At 38.6% G+C, this 12,925-nt stretch overlaps 1 protein-coding gene across 3 annotated transcripts in view; it reads right to left on the reverse strand.

The window, feature by feature from the left end:
- The window catches only part of KCNK2 (potassium two pore domain channel subfamily K member 2), a 231,562-nt gene that overhangs the window by 64,456 nt on the left and 154,181 nt on the right, over positions 1-12,925 (reverse strand). For all 3 annotated transcript variants that reach the window (XM_013970432.2, XM_005690991.3, XM_005690992.3), the window contains exon 4: positions 516-676. In XM_013970432.2, coding sequence (XP_013825886.1) covers positions 516-676 — 161 coding nt within the window. The remainder of the gene's footprint in view (positions 1-515; positions 677-12,925) is intronic.

Consider the following 12,925-nt stretch of genomic DNA (forward strand, 5'->3'; position numbering starts at 1 on the left):
CTAAATTACATACCTTAGTTAAATTTCCATCAGCAACATTATTAAAATAAGTTATAAGATCCCCTTTATCATGTTTGCTATATATTATTCAATCATTCAGCAAAGGGCTAAGGTTTACTAGCTATGTTAAGCTTTCACTTAGAATATCTCTAAATCTCAGAGTAATGCCTCATCATCAGTACTATTATTCACATAAATGGCAAAATGGAGATTTAAGGGTAAAATAACTAGCTTAAGTGAATATAGCCAGGATACAATCCATCTGGAATTTGAGCCCAGGACTGTCAGATTTCTACTTTTCTGTATATTTCACTTTTTCTCATTCATTAATGTATTCATTCAGAGAAGTATAAAAACAACTATACAGTGAGTTATTTGCAAAAAGAAGCTCATGTAAATTGTTACAGAAAACCCAATAGCTTACATCTAACTATATCTGAGGTGAACAGAAAAGTTATAATATTTTTGAAAAATGAGACAATTAACATATGCAGTTAAATGGCTGTCATACTCACAATAAATGTATCTTCCACTTTTGCAATTCCTTTTCCAAATATGGTCCCTAGTTGATCTCCAACTCCAGCCAACAGAAAGCCAAAGAGGGGAATTCCCAGTAAGGCATAGATGATACAGAATATCTTCCCCCCTTCTGTGCGTGGTGAAATGTTTCCAAATCCTAAAAATACAAAGAAGAAGAAGAATTCAGTTGTTTAGAAATGAGTAATAGTTTAAAACATATGACTTCAAACTTGATTCAAAAATTTCCAAATATTATAAAATATCAATCCTAGATTTCAACTAATTAAGAATTTCTTTATACCACATAAGCTTTTAATGTAAAATCTTCTTATAAACAAGCACTCTAACAATCTCCAAAGTATAGCTAATGTTCCAATTAAGCTAGGTGATGAAAACTGAGGGAGTAACACACACAATAAAGTCAATGTTTTCATTCAATTTACTTCCACCTCTCTATGCTGCCAGTGCTGTTGACTACAAAGCTTTTGTTGCCATTTATTAAGTGTGTATTGCCTTAAGAGTATTCAAATATGCTTAAATTATTAAACATTTAATAACAACTTAAAATTTTTTTTTCATTCAAGTATCTACCAAAAAGCAGTAAATGAAAACTTAAAATTATCAACCCTGTGAATTACAAATTGGCACTTGCTATCTACATTTACAAGGATTAAATCATGTGCAGCTGTTACTGCTGATTTTCAAAATCCCCTGCAAGGAGTTCAGAGTAGAGAGCAGAAATGAGGTGCTCTGTGCTCTGGGGAAATCTGGCAGAACAGGTCTGCATATAGTCAGACATTTCCAGGAGCCAATTTTATGAGCCAAATTTTTGTATCTTTTCATGTCTAGAAAAGCACTAAAATCCTTAAATCTTTCATGGTGATGACTACTCCTTGTGACTAGCAGAAACCTTCTGCAAAAAAATAAATAATGTGTTTAATTACATATACTCCCCCTTCACCAAAATCACATATATACTGACCTTCCCCCCTACCTCTTTGGAGCAGCTTCTCAGAGCTATCTGAAAGGCTGTCTCTCGGGCTATCATCCTTATTTTGCCCCCAAATAAAACTTAACTTGCAACTCTTATGTTGTGCATTTTTTTTAGTTGACAAATCTTTTTTTATTTTTTAAGCCTCCAGTTCAAAAGCTGCCTTACTACTTCTCAGACCCACTGACTGCTTGGAGAATATGATGTAAGCTGTCTACGCATTTAACTCATTTACCTTCCTACGCATTTACCTTGCATCTGCTCTTGTCTACTAATGCTTTGGAATGCTGAGCATCAGGGCAATATATACAAAGATGCATCCAGGGCATGCATGAAAAAGTCCCAGAAGTCTTGTATCAAGGTAATTTGAAGAAGGAAAGGCCATCACAAAAGTTAGGTAGAATGTTTAACCCGGACTGTTTGGAAGAGTAGCATTTCTTAACACCATCCAAGATGGAACTCAACCATCTCAACCCTGTCTTCTATTCTAGCATCAATAAGCAGCATATCAATAACAAGAGAGACTGCAGGGTGGACTGTTTCGACCTGGATTCTCTGATTATTCCAGAGTCCTGCTAAGATCCAACACTTTTTCTATTGTCTCTCCAGATGAACAGAGGAGCCTGGGGTACTACAGTCCATGGGGCAGCAAAGAGTCGGACACGACCAAGCCACTGAACCATCACCACCACCACCAGAGGAACAACCATGTGACCGGAAGTGGGCCAAGCATCTGAGTTATCCCACATCATCCCATTTTCTCTTTCTGCAGAAGAGGATACACATCTTCAGAGTTACAACCATGAGAAGCAACCTACCACCCGAAAGGATCAAGGATCAGAAAGAAAAGATACAATGAAAACAAATACTGACTGGGGTATCACTAAAAATAGGCTCTACCATTTAAAAAATAAAAAGCCGAAGTGTCCGAGGGCTCAATTTGATCTGCCCCACACGAGTTAAAAGGACATAAGAAACAAGACTCCAACTTTCCATCTATCACTGACAGATTCGGCCAGAAGAAACCAGAACATCTTCAGAAAAGGGGACAAAGGATTTCCTCAGAAATCCTGTTTAGGTCACCGCATGAGATGGCCCCCAATCCAAAGAATTCTAGATGTAAAGAAAGCCGATCCACCTTTCACTGATCAAAAGACAGAGACCAGTTCCTTGTGGCATCTCTATGCTTCATCTTTATTATCTCCAAAGTTGGCAGTCGGGAGAATGAAAGGAGTAGGGTTGAGGGAGCCTGATATGACTCTTCTGGGAGTCTCTTCCTGCTTCATCTTCCAAACATGAACCTTCTCTCGATAACGTTACGCTGATCTCTCCTGCTCAAAACTGTGCCTCGGAGGTGGAAGCCCTCACACAGCCACCCAGCGTGCACACACAAAGCCGCCAAGCAGTTTTCTGACATTAAGGACATGCCAGCAATGCCCCGGACATTTGCCCGAGTGAGAGGACCACATGGCTGTTCAAGGGATGTTCCTCGTGTTTTCTTCCCTGTCTTCCATAAAAGAAGAGCAGTCTTCACTCCAGGCATTTACCACATTTTAAGCAATGAGTAGACCCCAGTTAAATGACTTGATACTATTAATGGACTTATGAAAAGTATTTATTGACTCTAAGCAACACAGTGTGCCAAGCTTGTAAAAGATTAATTTTAGTGGTTGTCTGGACTTCCTGACTCTTTCCCTCGGTTAGTCAGCAGCATCTTCCTTGCCTCAGGGTGAAACAGACTGTTTTGGCAAGAAGAAAATGGAAAAGAAACAATATTAAGTTTTGTTGTAATTCCTAAATTAAGGTGTTCACACTCAAAATGCTTCGCCTGAGGAGAGCAGCTGTCAGTTTATAGCATCACATATGCTTGGCAACAAAGTTAAAGGACTGGCAGTCGATCCAGCTTCCGAAGAGCTTAAGGGAACAGACTAGATTGAAGATTGAAGGGGCCTGACTGTGGAAGAGGTTGGGTGGGGCAGAAACCAGGGGACAGGACCTGGGAGGAGGAAAGGGTTCCGCGGTATCTTGACCCTATCTTGAGAGATCAGTGGTTCAATTCTCAGGAATGCTATAAGTCAGTTGACTTCACACTGATAGTCTGAAACCAACTATAATAGACATATTTACTCCTCAGAAATTGCCAAACACTACAATTTAGGACTTCGCCCTTTTCAGCTACTTAATATTGACCAATATAGTACAGAATAAGAGCCAAATTTGGGAGACTGTACATAGTCTGTGCTAGAGATCTGAATGGAAGCCAAACCAATGCCTCTAGGCCAACCGCTGACATTTATAGGAATAAATCATCAGAACAGCTATCATCTTGCCTTCACATCACTTTCAGGGAAGGGCCTTCTGCAGAAAGCTGCCATAGGTCCATTGTTAGTGGGATACCTACAGGAGGCCCATATATGCCACCCCCATCTGAACAGCTCCAAGTGAACATGTCACTTTTATGACAGAATTTATTAATACTACAAACAAATAAGACCCTTTTCAAATACTTTGCACACTTGCAATTATATAATTATTTGTAACAACTGATTTAATATCTGTTATCTATATATATTCCTCACTTGACTATCAGTTCCATGAGTGTAGAGATTGATTTATTATAGATATATATTTATTATTTCATGAGTTTATCATTTATGAGTTCCATGAGTACAGAGATCCATTTATTATTTATATATGTTAATAATAAATAATCATGCAAAATGCCAGACTGTTTGAAGCACAAGCTGGAATGAGGATTGCAGGGTGAAATATCAATAACCTCAGATATGCAGATGACACCACTCTTATGGGAGAAAGTGAAAAGGAACTAAACAATCTCTTGATGAAAGGGAAAGAGGAGAGTGAAAAAGCTGACTTAAAACTCAACATTCAAAAAACGAAGATCATGGCATCCAGTCCCATCACTTCATGGCAAATAGATGGAGAAACAATGGAAACCGTGACAGATTTTATTTTGGGGGGCTCCAAAATCACTGCAGATGGTGATTGCAGCCATGAAATTAAAAGACGCTTGCTCCTTGGAAGAAAAGCTATGACCAACCTAGACAGCACATTAAAGAGCAGAGACATTACTTTGCTGATACAGGTCCGTATAGTCAAAGCTATGGTTTTTCCAGTAGTCAGGTATGGATGTTAAGAGTTGGATTACAAAGAAAGCTGAGCACCAAAGAATTAATGCTTTGAACTACGGTGTTGGAGAAGACTCTTAAGAGTCCCTTGGACTGCAAGGAGATCCAACTAGTCCATCCTAAAGGAAATCAGTCCTGAACATTCACTGAAAGGACTGATGCTGAAGCTGAAGCTCCTGATGGGAAGAACTGGTCCAGTGGAAAAGACCCTGATGCAATAAATATTTTGCAACAGTTTTCAGTACAAAATAATGGAATTTTATAAAAGTAATAAAAGAAAGTAAAGAACCAATAATAGCTAAGAATATTTGGGGGGAAATGAGGTAGGAAGATTTGCTCTACATGATATACGTGCTGTGCTGCGCTTGGTCGCTCAGTCATGTCTAATTCTTTGCAGTCCCATGGACTATAGCCCGCCAGGCTTCTCTGTCCATGGGGATTCTCCAGGCAAGAATACTGCAGTGGGCTGCCATCCCCTCCTCCAGGGGATCTTCCCAACCAGGCAAGCAACCCAGGGCTCCTGCATTGCAGGCAGAATCCTTACCATCTGAGCCACCAGGGAAGGCCCTACATGATATCTACTATACAGCTTTTTAAAAAGCAATCTGATTAACAAGCTGTATAATTTCTTATAATTCTTTAAAAGTGATAAACAGAAAATAATTCTTATCGTGACAAAGAGTGACTATCTCAAAACATTCAATATCATACTTAATATTAAAGGACAATAAGAGGAATCCCCTTACAGTCAGGGGGAAAAATGTCCATTTCACAATTTACTTTTTTTCTTATTATTCTGAAAGTTCTAGCAGGCATAATGACAGTAAACATATAAAAGGAATGATTATTATAAAGAAGACAAATATATTAGTTGTAGGTGGAATTAAATATCTAGTAAGTACAAAAGAATATTAAAAATTATCAAATAGGTTAAAAGCTCAGTAAAATAGCTGAATGCATGATAAATATGCAGAAACCAACAGCATTATGCTACTTTAGCACAATCTCAAATTTGCTAACTGAAATGGAAAAATACCTTACTTTTAATATAAGGGAATTATGAAATACCTAAAAGTAATCTTATCAAGACATATGGAAGAGCTTTAGAGAAGAGTTTGGGCTAGTGTAGAGTGCAATGTAACAAAACAGAAAAGACCAGAATAAGGTTAGACATAGCACATTTTTTAAAGCATCATAAATCCAAAGTTGAATAATTATACAATTAATAAGGCTGAGAAAATTGACTACTATTTTGAAGAAAAATTCACCTTATATAAAAATAAGTACCATGCAGATGAAAGATACTTAACCAAACTGAACTACCTCCCTATTAATCCCCTCTGATTAGGTTTCTCCCTTTACCTCAAATGCATACCTTCCCCCTGCACAACTATTCACCTGGTTGATCCTTAAGATTCCATCATTACTTAGGTTAGGAATTAATTTCTCCAAGAAGCCTTGCTTGAGCCCTCACTATACAGCCCCAAGCTTGGGCTTGGTCCCCCTCCTGTATACACATTCCCTTTATCCTAAAAATCATCTCACTAGATTATAACCATCAGTTCCATAAGTAGAAGTTCTGTGAGGGACCATTCCTTGGTCCTCATTGTAGCCCTAGGGCTTTTCCCTTGGCCATCTAAAGTAAATATATTCTGGGATTCCCTGGTGGTCTGGTTGGTTAAGACTCCATACTGCCACTGAAGGGAGCATGGGTTTGATCCCTAGCTGGGGGACTAAGATCCTGCATGCTGAACTCACAGTACGACCAAATAATAAACAAGATAAAATTTAAAAAACAACAGCAACAAAAACAAAGCTCAATTCTAAAAAATAAAAATTGAAAAATATATATTCTTCCTGAAACTCCCTTTCAGGAAAGAAAACTGCAAGCCCTCTCTTCTTTCTATTCAGGCAGTTTCCATTTTTCAAATGTTGGTGATTTCAAGAATACTTGATTCACTTTCAGAGCTTAGACGTAAAATGCCTTCAAACAGCTGGTTTGTTGTGGCTCTCATGAAATGGTGGGGTTATGGAAAGATGTTCACAAAGGAATCCTTCTGATTCTCGTTATTCCTTCAAAATCTCCTCTGTGCCTAAGTTGTTAGTTGAGGTTTCTCTTTATTGTGTTGACTTCTGAATAGTACATTTCCTTTAAAAATAATCAGATTAGCATGTTTAACTTCCCTCCCTCTGGTAATTCAGGATTTTGTTCTTAGTGGATGACTAGCAGATAACTATCATTTTCACTCACTTTGTCGTGCCATATTTTAAAAAGATTTTTAATCAGAGGATAATTGCTTGACAATGCTATGCTGGTTTCTGCCATACAACATGAATCAGTCATATGTGTGGGTAACCAAAAGAGCCAACATATACATGTATGGCTAGGTTGGGCTCTCCGTATTATACAGTAGCTTCCCACTAGCTAGCTATTTCATGCATTGTAGTGCAAATCCTGTAAGATCCCAAAGCCATATAGCTCTGCAAGCAACGAAGCAGATCCCCAGTCCATGACAATCCTTCCATTCTCCACCTCTGCTTCTCGATGGTTCTTCTGCCACTACCTCAGGCCATCCAAACAGCCTGACCGTGGTCTTTTCTCAGCCAAACCCATCTCACCACAGTTCATTCTCCCTAAAGCACAGTTAGGTGTTTATACTCCGTAATCTGTAAAACGCTTAGCTGTTCCAAGGCCTTTACTTACAAAGTACCATTCCTATTTCCCCAAACTCCCTGTTATGCAATTGTACTCCCTTCAGTAACACCAGAGTCATCATTACTCATTGAAAAAAAAAAACTTAGCTCGCCTTTTTTGATTCCTTACACGTTTTATATTGTTTTCTCCTTCTAACTGGTATGAATGTGGCCCCTTCAATCATGATTTGAAATCTTTTCTGTCCTTTCTGTCCCCTTCACACATCACTTCCAATATACGGTCATTCCTCTCCCTTTCAGCCAGCTGTGGTCTTGCTTCTTTGAACATCCATAACACTTGCTATTTCCTTTTCAGGGATTATATATGACTTTTACTTGAATTCCTGCCATTTGGTTACATGCTTTTGTCTTTCTTCTGGATGACAAACTTCTTGGGAGCAGAGATATTTTTCTTTCCTTTACATACAAAAATGTGTAGTGCTCTGCTCAGAGCAGATGCCCAAGAAAATATATTGAATTAAAAGAAGAAACATCGATGGGTCTTATGAATATATTTTAATTAAACAGACATCCTCAGATCTAAATAGTTCTACTGTACTCTTTTACTCCTTTTAGTTTTATTTGGAGCTGACAAGTAAAAAGAGAGTTCCATATCTGTGCAAACTATATTTTTAAAAAAGTAACCCCTAAAAGTAACAACTAAAATGGTATTTTAATATAAAACAACTTACATTATTTTAGATGCAGAAAAATATTAATAGAGTAGGGTATAAGGATAAAATACTGGAGGTAGGGTAAGAAGAACAGGGTAAATTCGGGGTGTTCTCTGTTAGCAACCTAAGAAAAAGAGGAAACTATTCAGAAAACCAAATGAAATGATAATCACACCTGGTCTTTTTTATTTATTTGTTTTTTAATGATTTTTTTCTCACATGGACCATTTTTGAGCCTGTTACAATATTGCGTCTGTTTTATGTTTTGATTTTTTTGGCCTCAAGGCATGTGGGATCTTGGTTCCCCCACCAGGGATCGAACCCACACCCCCTGCAATGGAGGTGAAGTCTTAACCACAGGACCACCAGGAAAGTCCTACACCTGGTCATTTTTAAAAAGTGAGTCAAACCCACAGCACTGACAGACAAGCTAACCGAACACTGAATAAGAAACAGTAGTTCTAGAAAAAATATGATTTTAATTAAGAGACAACTAAACAATGTTTTGATAAAAGAAGTATTCATTTCAGGACTTTCACAAAGTAGTACATTGTTCTTCTAGGTCATTGTTTTTAAACCAAGGGTGCAGATCAGAATCACAGAGGAAACTTCAAAAATCCACCCCAGAACACCTAAATTCTTATCTTCCCCTGGGAGAGGAGGGGATTCTGTTCATGTATTTTTAAATATCTACAGATGTGATTCTGATTTACATTCTGTGACATGGGCATGGTTTTGTGGATCTAAAGCTATTCAATATGGGGGGAGGGGTGTGGTAGGGCTCTTCAGGAGAAAAGAAAGCAAAATTAGGAAGCAAATTGTATGCAGGATGACCGTGACCAGAGTACCTCTTTTAGACCAGCCTATGGCATTACTTTATTACTCTATTTTCATTACCAAAAATACAATAATAAAATAAAAATAAAATGACTGTCATTATCAATGATAAAAATAATGGCTAACACCATTTATTGACACACATACGCACTCTTTTTCTCTCTCTCACTACATCACAGATACAATGCTAGTCCCTTCATGAAAGTGAAAGTGTTAGTCACTTAGCCATCTCTACTTGCAACCCCATGGACTGTAGCCCTCCAGGCTCCTCCATCCATGGGATTCTCCAGTCAAGAATACTGGAGTGGGTAGCCATTCCCTTCTCCAGGGGATCATCTTGATCCAGGGATTGAACTCAGGTCTCCTGCATTGCAGGCAGATTCTTTACCATCTGAACCTTCAAGGAAGCCCAGGCGCTTCACATGTGTATATACTCCATTCAACTTTCACAACCCTAAGAGAGAAGTACTGCTAATTATCTTCATTCAGAAACACACAGGTTTACTGCAGTTATGTGTACAAGGTTAAACACTTACTAGACTTTAAGGCTGAAATTTAAACTATTAATTCAGTCGCTTACAGCAAGTATTTAGAATTAAGGATCAAGGCTACAAGTATCATTCCTCAAACTTAAGGGATTTCTCAGTTAAATAACCAGTGAATATGAACCATCCCTGGACATACTATTCCTCCAATACTTGCTGATTTACATAGACTGGGAAAGAATGAATAGGAGCACCAGAACGATTGTGTCGGTTAAAAGAATTGAATTTTGACCTTTTGTTTCACCATTACGATCACCAGCTTTCCTCTTGGCCCGGAAGCCACCAGCCTGCAGTTCAAACAGTGTTTCACAAGATGGCTCCCTTGCTATCTTTAGTTGCAACTTACATCATAAAATCCTACATCCCAGTTGAATAATGGCAAATGTATAGGAAGCTCCCTAGTTCTTAAGTTGCTTTTTTATTTTTTGCTAACAAGATACAGTTATAAAAATCTACACCTGCAGGTAAAGGTTGGAGGGAAAGTCTCTTGCAAAGTAATCTTGCCAAAGAGCAGTAGCCATCTACTTGTACATTGCTTCTAGCTTTTCACTTAATACATTGGAATTGCACCCTTTCTCCTCTCACTGATTCAAATACGTGGGAGGAAGGAAAGAGATCTAGTGAGGGGAGAGCATATTTAAGTAGCACCAGAGCTTCAGCTACTGGTGAGGACAGCCTAGACCATACGGGTCAAGGAAGAAGTAAAACATCTCACCTCAACGTTCTTCTAAGTCCCCATATGCCTCTCCTATTGAGAGCACCTAATTGTCCTGGATTAGATTCTCAGTGTTCAAATATGTGCATTTTGATGAAACACGACCACTAAATGTTGGTCAGCAATTTCATCTGAAGCTCAAGCCAATAAACAGAGATCTGTTCAAGGTGTAATGATATTTCTATAAATGGCAGCAAATTCACGTGCTATTTAACTGCCTCTTATTATCTGGTTCTCCTCTTATCCCAAGAGGGGAGAAAGATGATCCAACAGCATCAAGGAAGTGGCAAAAACTATTTCTTAGCAAGCAAATTGAATAACTTAAATTTTCCCACACATATAGAGACTGTAATCAAGAATCTGAACTATGACAAACGCATTTTCTGGAAATCATACTTTAAAGGTTATTGTTAAAAGAATTTTCCGATAAGAATTTGAGTATAATTTGATGTTATCTTCCTGGTCATACACGGCATCAAATGACAAATCATCAAAGCAAGAAAGAAAACCATACTGTCTACTGGAAAACATTCTGTCTTGGACCAAACTCTGGTCTGGCTCTTCTGAGTTCTCTTTTGACTAAGCCTCGGGCTCCCATGTCCTTTTTTATAAAGTTCAGTTCTAGTAAGAATCCTGTTGAAGTTCAGTTTATCCAGAACTGCGCCCCCTACCCCCATTCTCAGTATTTGATCATCTTTTTTCCTTATCCTTCATCACTGCCCAGGTGATACCTGATCACCTCTGACAGGCCTTTAGCAAGAGTCTTGTTAGGGGGACTTCCCTGGTTGTCCAGTGTTTAAGACTCTGTGCTCACAATGCAGGGGGCCAGAGTTCTACCCTTGGTCGGGGAACTAGATCCCACATGCTGCAACTGAGAGCCCATGCTAAGACCTGGTACAGCCATATTAAGGAAGAAAGAAAAACTCCTGTTAGGGTGGCTTGGTGAAAATCAGCCCTTTGTGTGTCCTCATGTCCCCTTTCAGTCACTTTCTATCTATGGATTCCCCACCCTGTGCTCTTTGGCTATAAATCCCTACTTTGCTTTGCATTATTCAGAATTGAGCCCAGTCTCTCTGCCTTACTACAAAACTACTGCAGAGGTTCCTACAGCTATCACACGGCCCTGAATGAAGTCTGCCTTACCACTCTGATGAGTGCCACTGAATAAATCTTTTTTTTAACATTATAAGCAGTAAAATGATAAAACTATACAATACCTTTAAAAAGAATATATTAGACATAACTAGTGTCATTTTTTTTCTCTTTTTCATTTTAGAGAGTTGGATCTTGGATGACATTGATAATCTGAACTGCCAAGAAAGCTACACTATCTTTGATATGCAATAATTTTCCTCAATTGCAAACAGACTCACTCGCATCTCCCTTCAAGGATACAGAGCACAATATAGCATAGTGATTAAAACTGCAGGCTCTGGAGCCCCAAAAACTGGGTTTGAATTCTAGCTCAGAGTGCTGTCACTGAGAAAGTTACTAAAACATTTTTTGAAAAAACACTGTGCCTCTGTTTTCTCATCTGCGAAGAGTGATGAGGATTTTGTGATATACGACACAGGAAAGACATGTTATGGTGCTTGGCACGTGGCCAACAGTTGGTGAGTATCAGCTGGCCAATGCCACTTTTCTGCCATAAAGCTGGCTCAGGCCCTGCCACTGGTGCTCTGAATGGATGTCCATCTCACACACACCTCGGTCGCTCAGTCGTATCCGCCTCTCTGCGACCCCATGGACTGTAGCCCACCAGGCTCCTCAGTCCATGGGATTTTCCAGGCAAGAATACTGGACTGGGTTGCCATTTCCTTCTTCAGGGGAATAAACGTCCACTGTTGATGAAAACAACGGTGGTAAAGATAGTGGTGCTTATGCTGATGCTACTTTTGCCACTGAAATGTGTTTAGAGGAAGGAGGAGTTGAGCCAACATTATTTTTCTTCTTTAAAAAAAATTTATTGGAGTATAGTTGGTTTACAATATGGTGTTAGGTACAGGTGTACAGCAAAGTGAGTCAGTTATACTTATACATATATCCACTCCATTTTAGATTTTTTTTCTCATATAGGTCATTACAGAGTATTGAGTAGAGTTCCCTGTGCTACAGAGTAGGTCCTTGCTGGTTCTTCATTTTATATACAGTAGTGTGTATATGTCAGTCCCAACCTCCCAATTTTTCCCTCCTCCCCTTCCCTGCCCCCTCACCTCCAGTAACCATGTTTATTACCTACATCTGTAACTCTATTTCTGTTTTATAGATAAGTTCTTATAACCATTTTTTAGATTATACATATAAGTAATATTATATCACTTATATATTATATTATTATATATTATTATATCACATATATTATGTGACAACTTATAATATATGTGATATTATATGTTATTTTTTTTCTGTCTGATCTATTCCATGCAATATAACAATCTCTAGGCCCATCTATGTTGCTGCAAATGGCATCATTTTGTTCCTTTTTGTGGCTGAATCACATACCATGCTCTTTTTTCATGCTCTTCACTGGGCAGACTACACCATGGAACAAAACCAGTTATATGATACCAAGCAAATAATGAACAGAGTGCTCTGTGTTACTGCAATTCACTGGTTATTGTCACAGCCAACCAGCCCTTGGCAGCTATTAGATATTTCATCCGTCATTAGCAAGCAGCCAACGTAGTAACTGTATCACAGCAAGACCTACTGTTTTGGAGGAACTACTTCAACATCTCTCACAGGACCTCTGGATAGTATCTTATCTGAAATGGTCTATTATTTTTCTGTATTCACGCTAT

This window comes from Capra hircus, chromosome 16 (assembly GCF_001704415.2).
Source record: "Capra hircus breed San Clemente chromosome 16, ASM170441v1, whole genome shotgun sequence".
Taxonomy (NCBI): Eukaryota; Metazoa; Chordata; class Mammalia; order Artiodactyla; family Bovidae; genus Capra; species Capra hircus.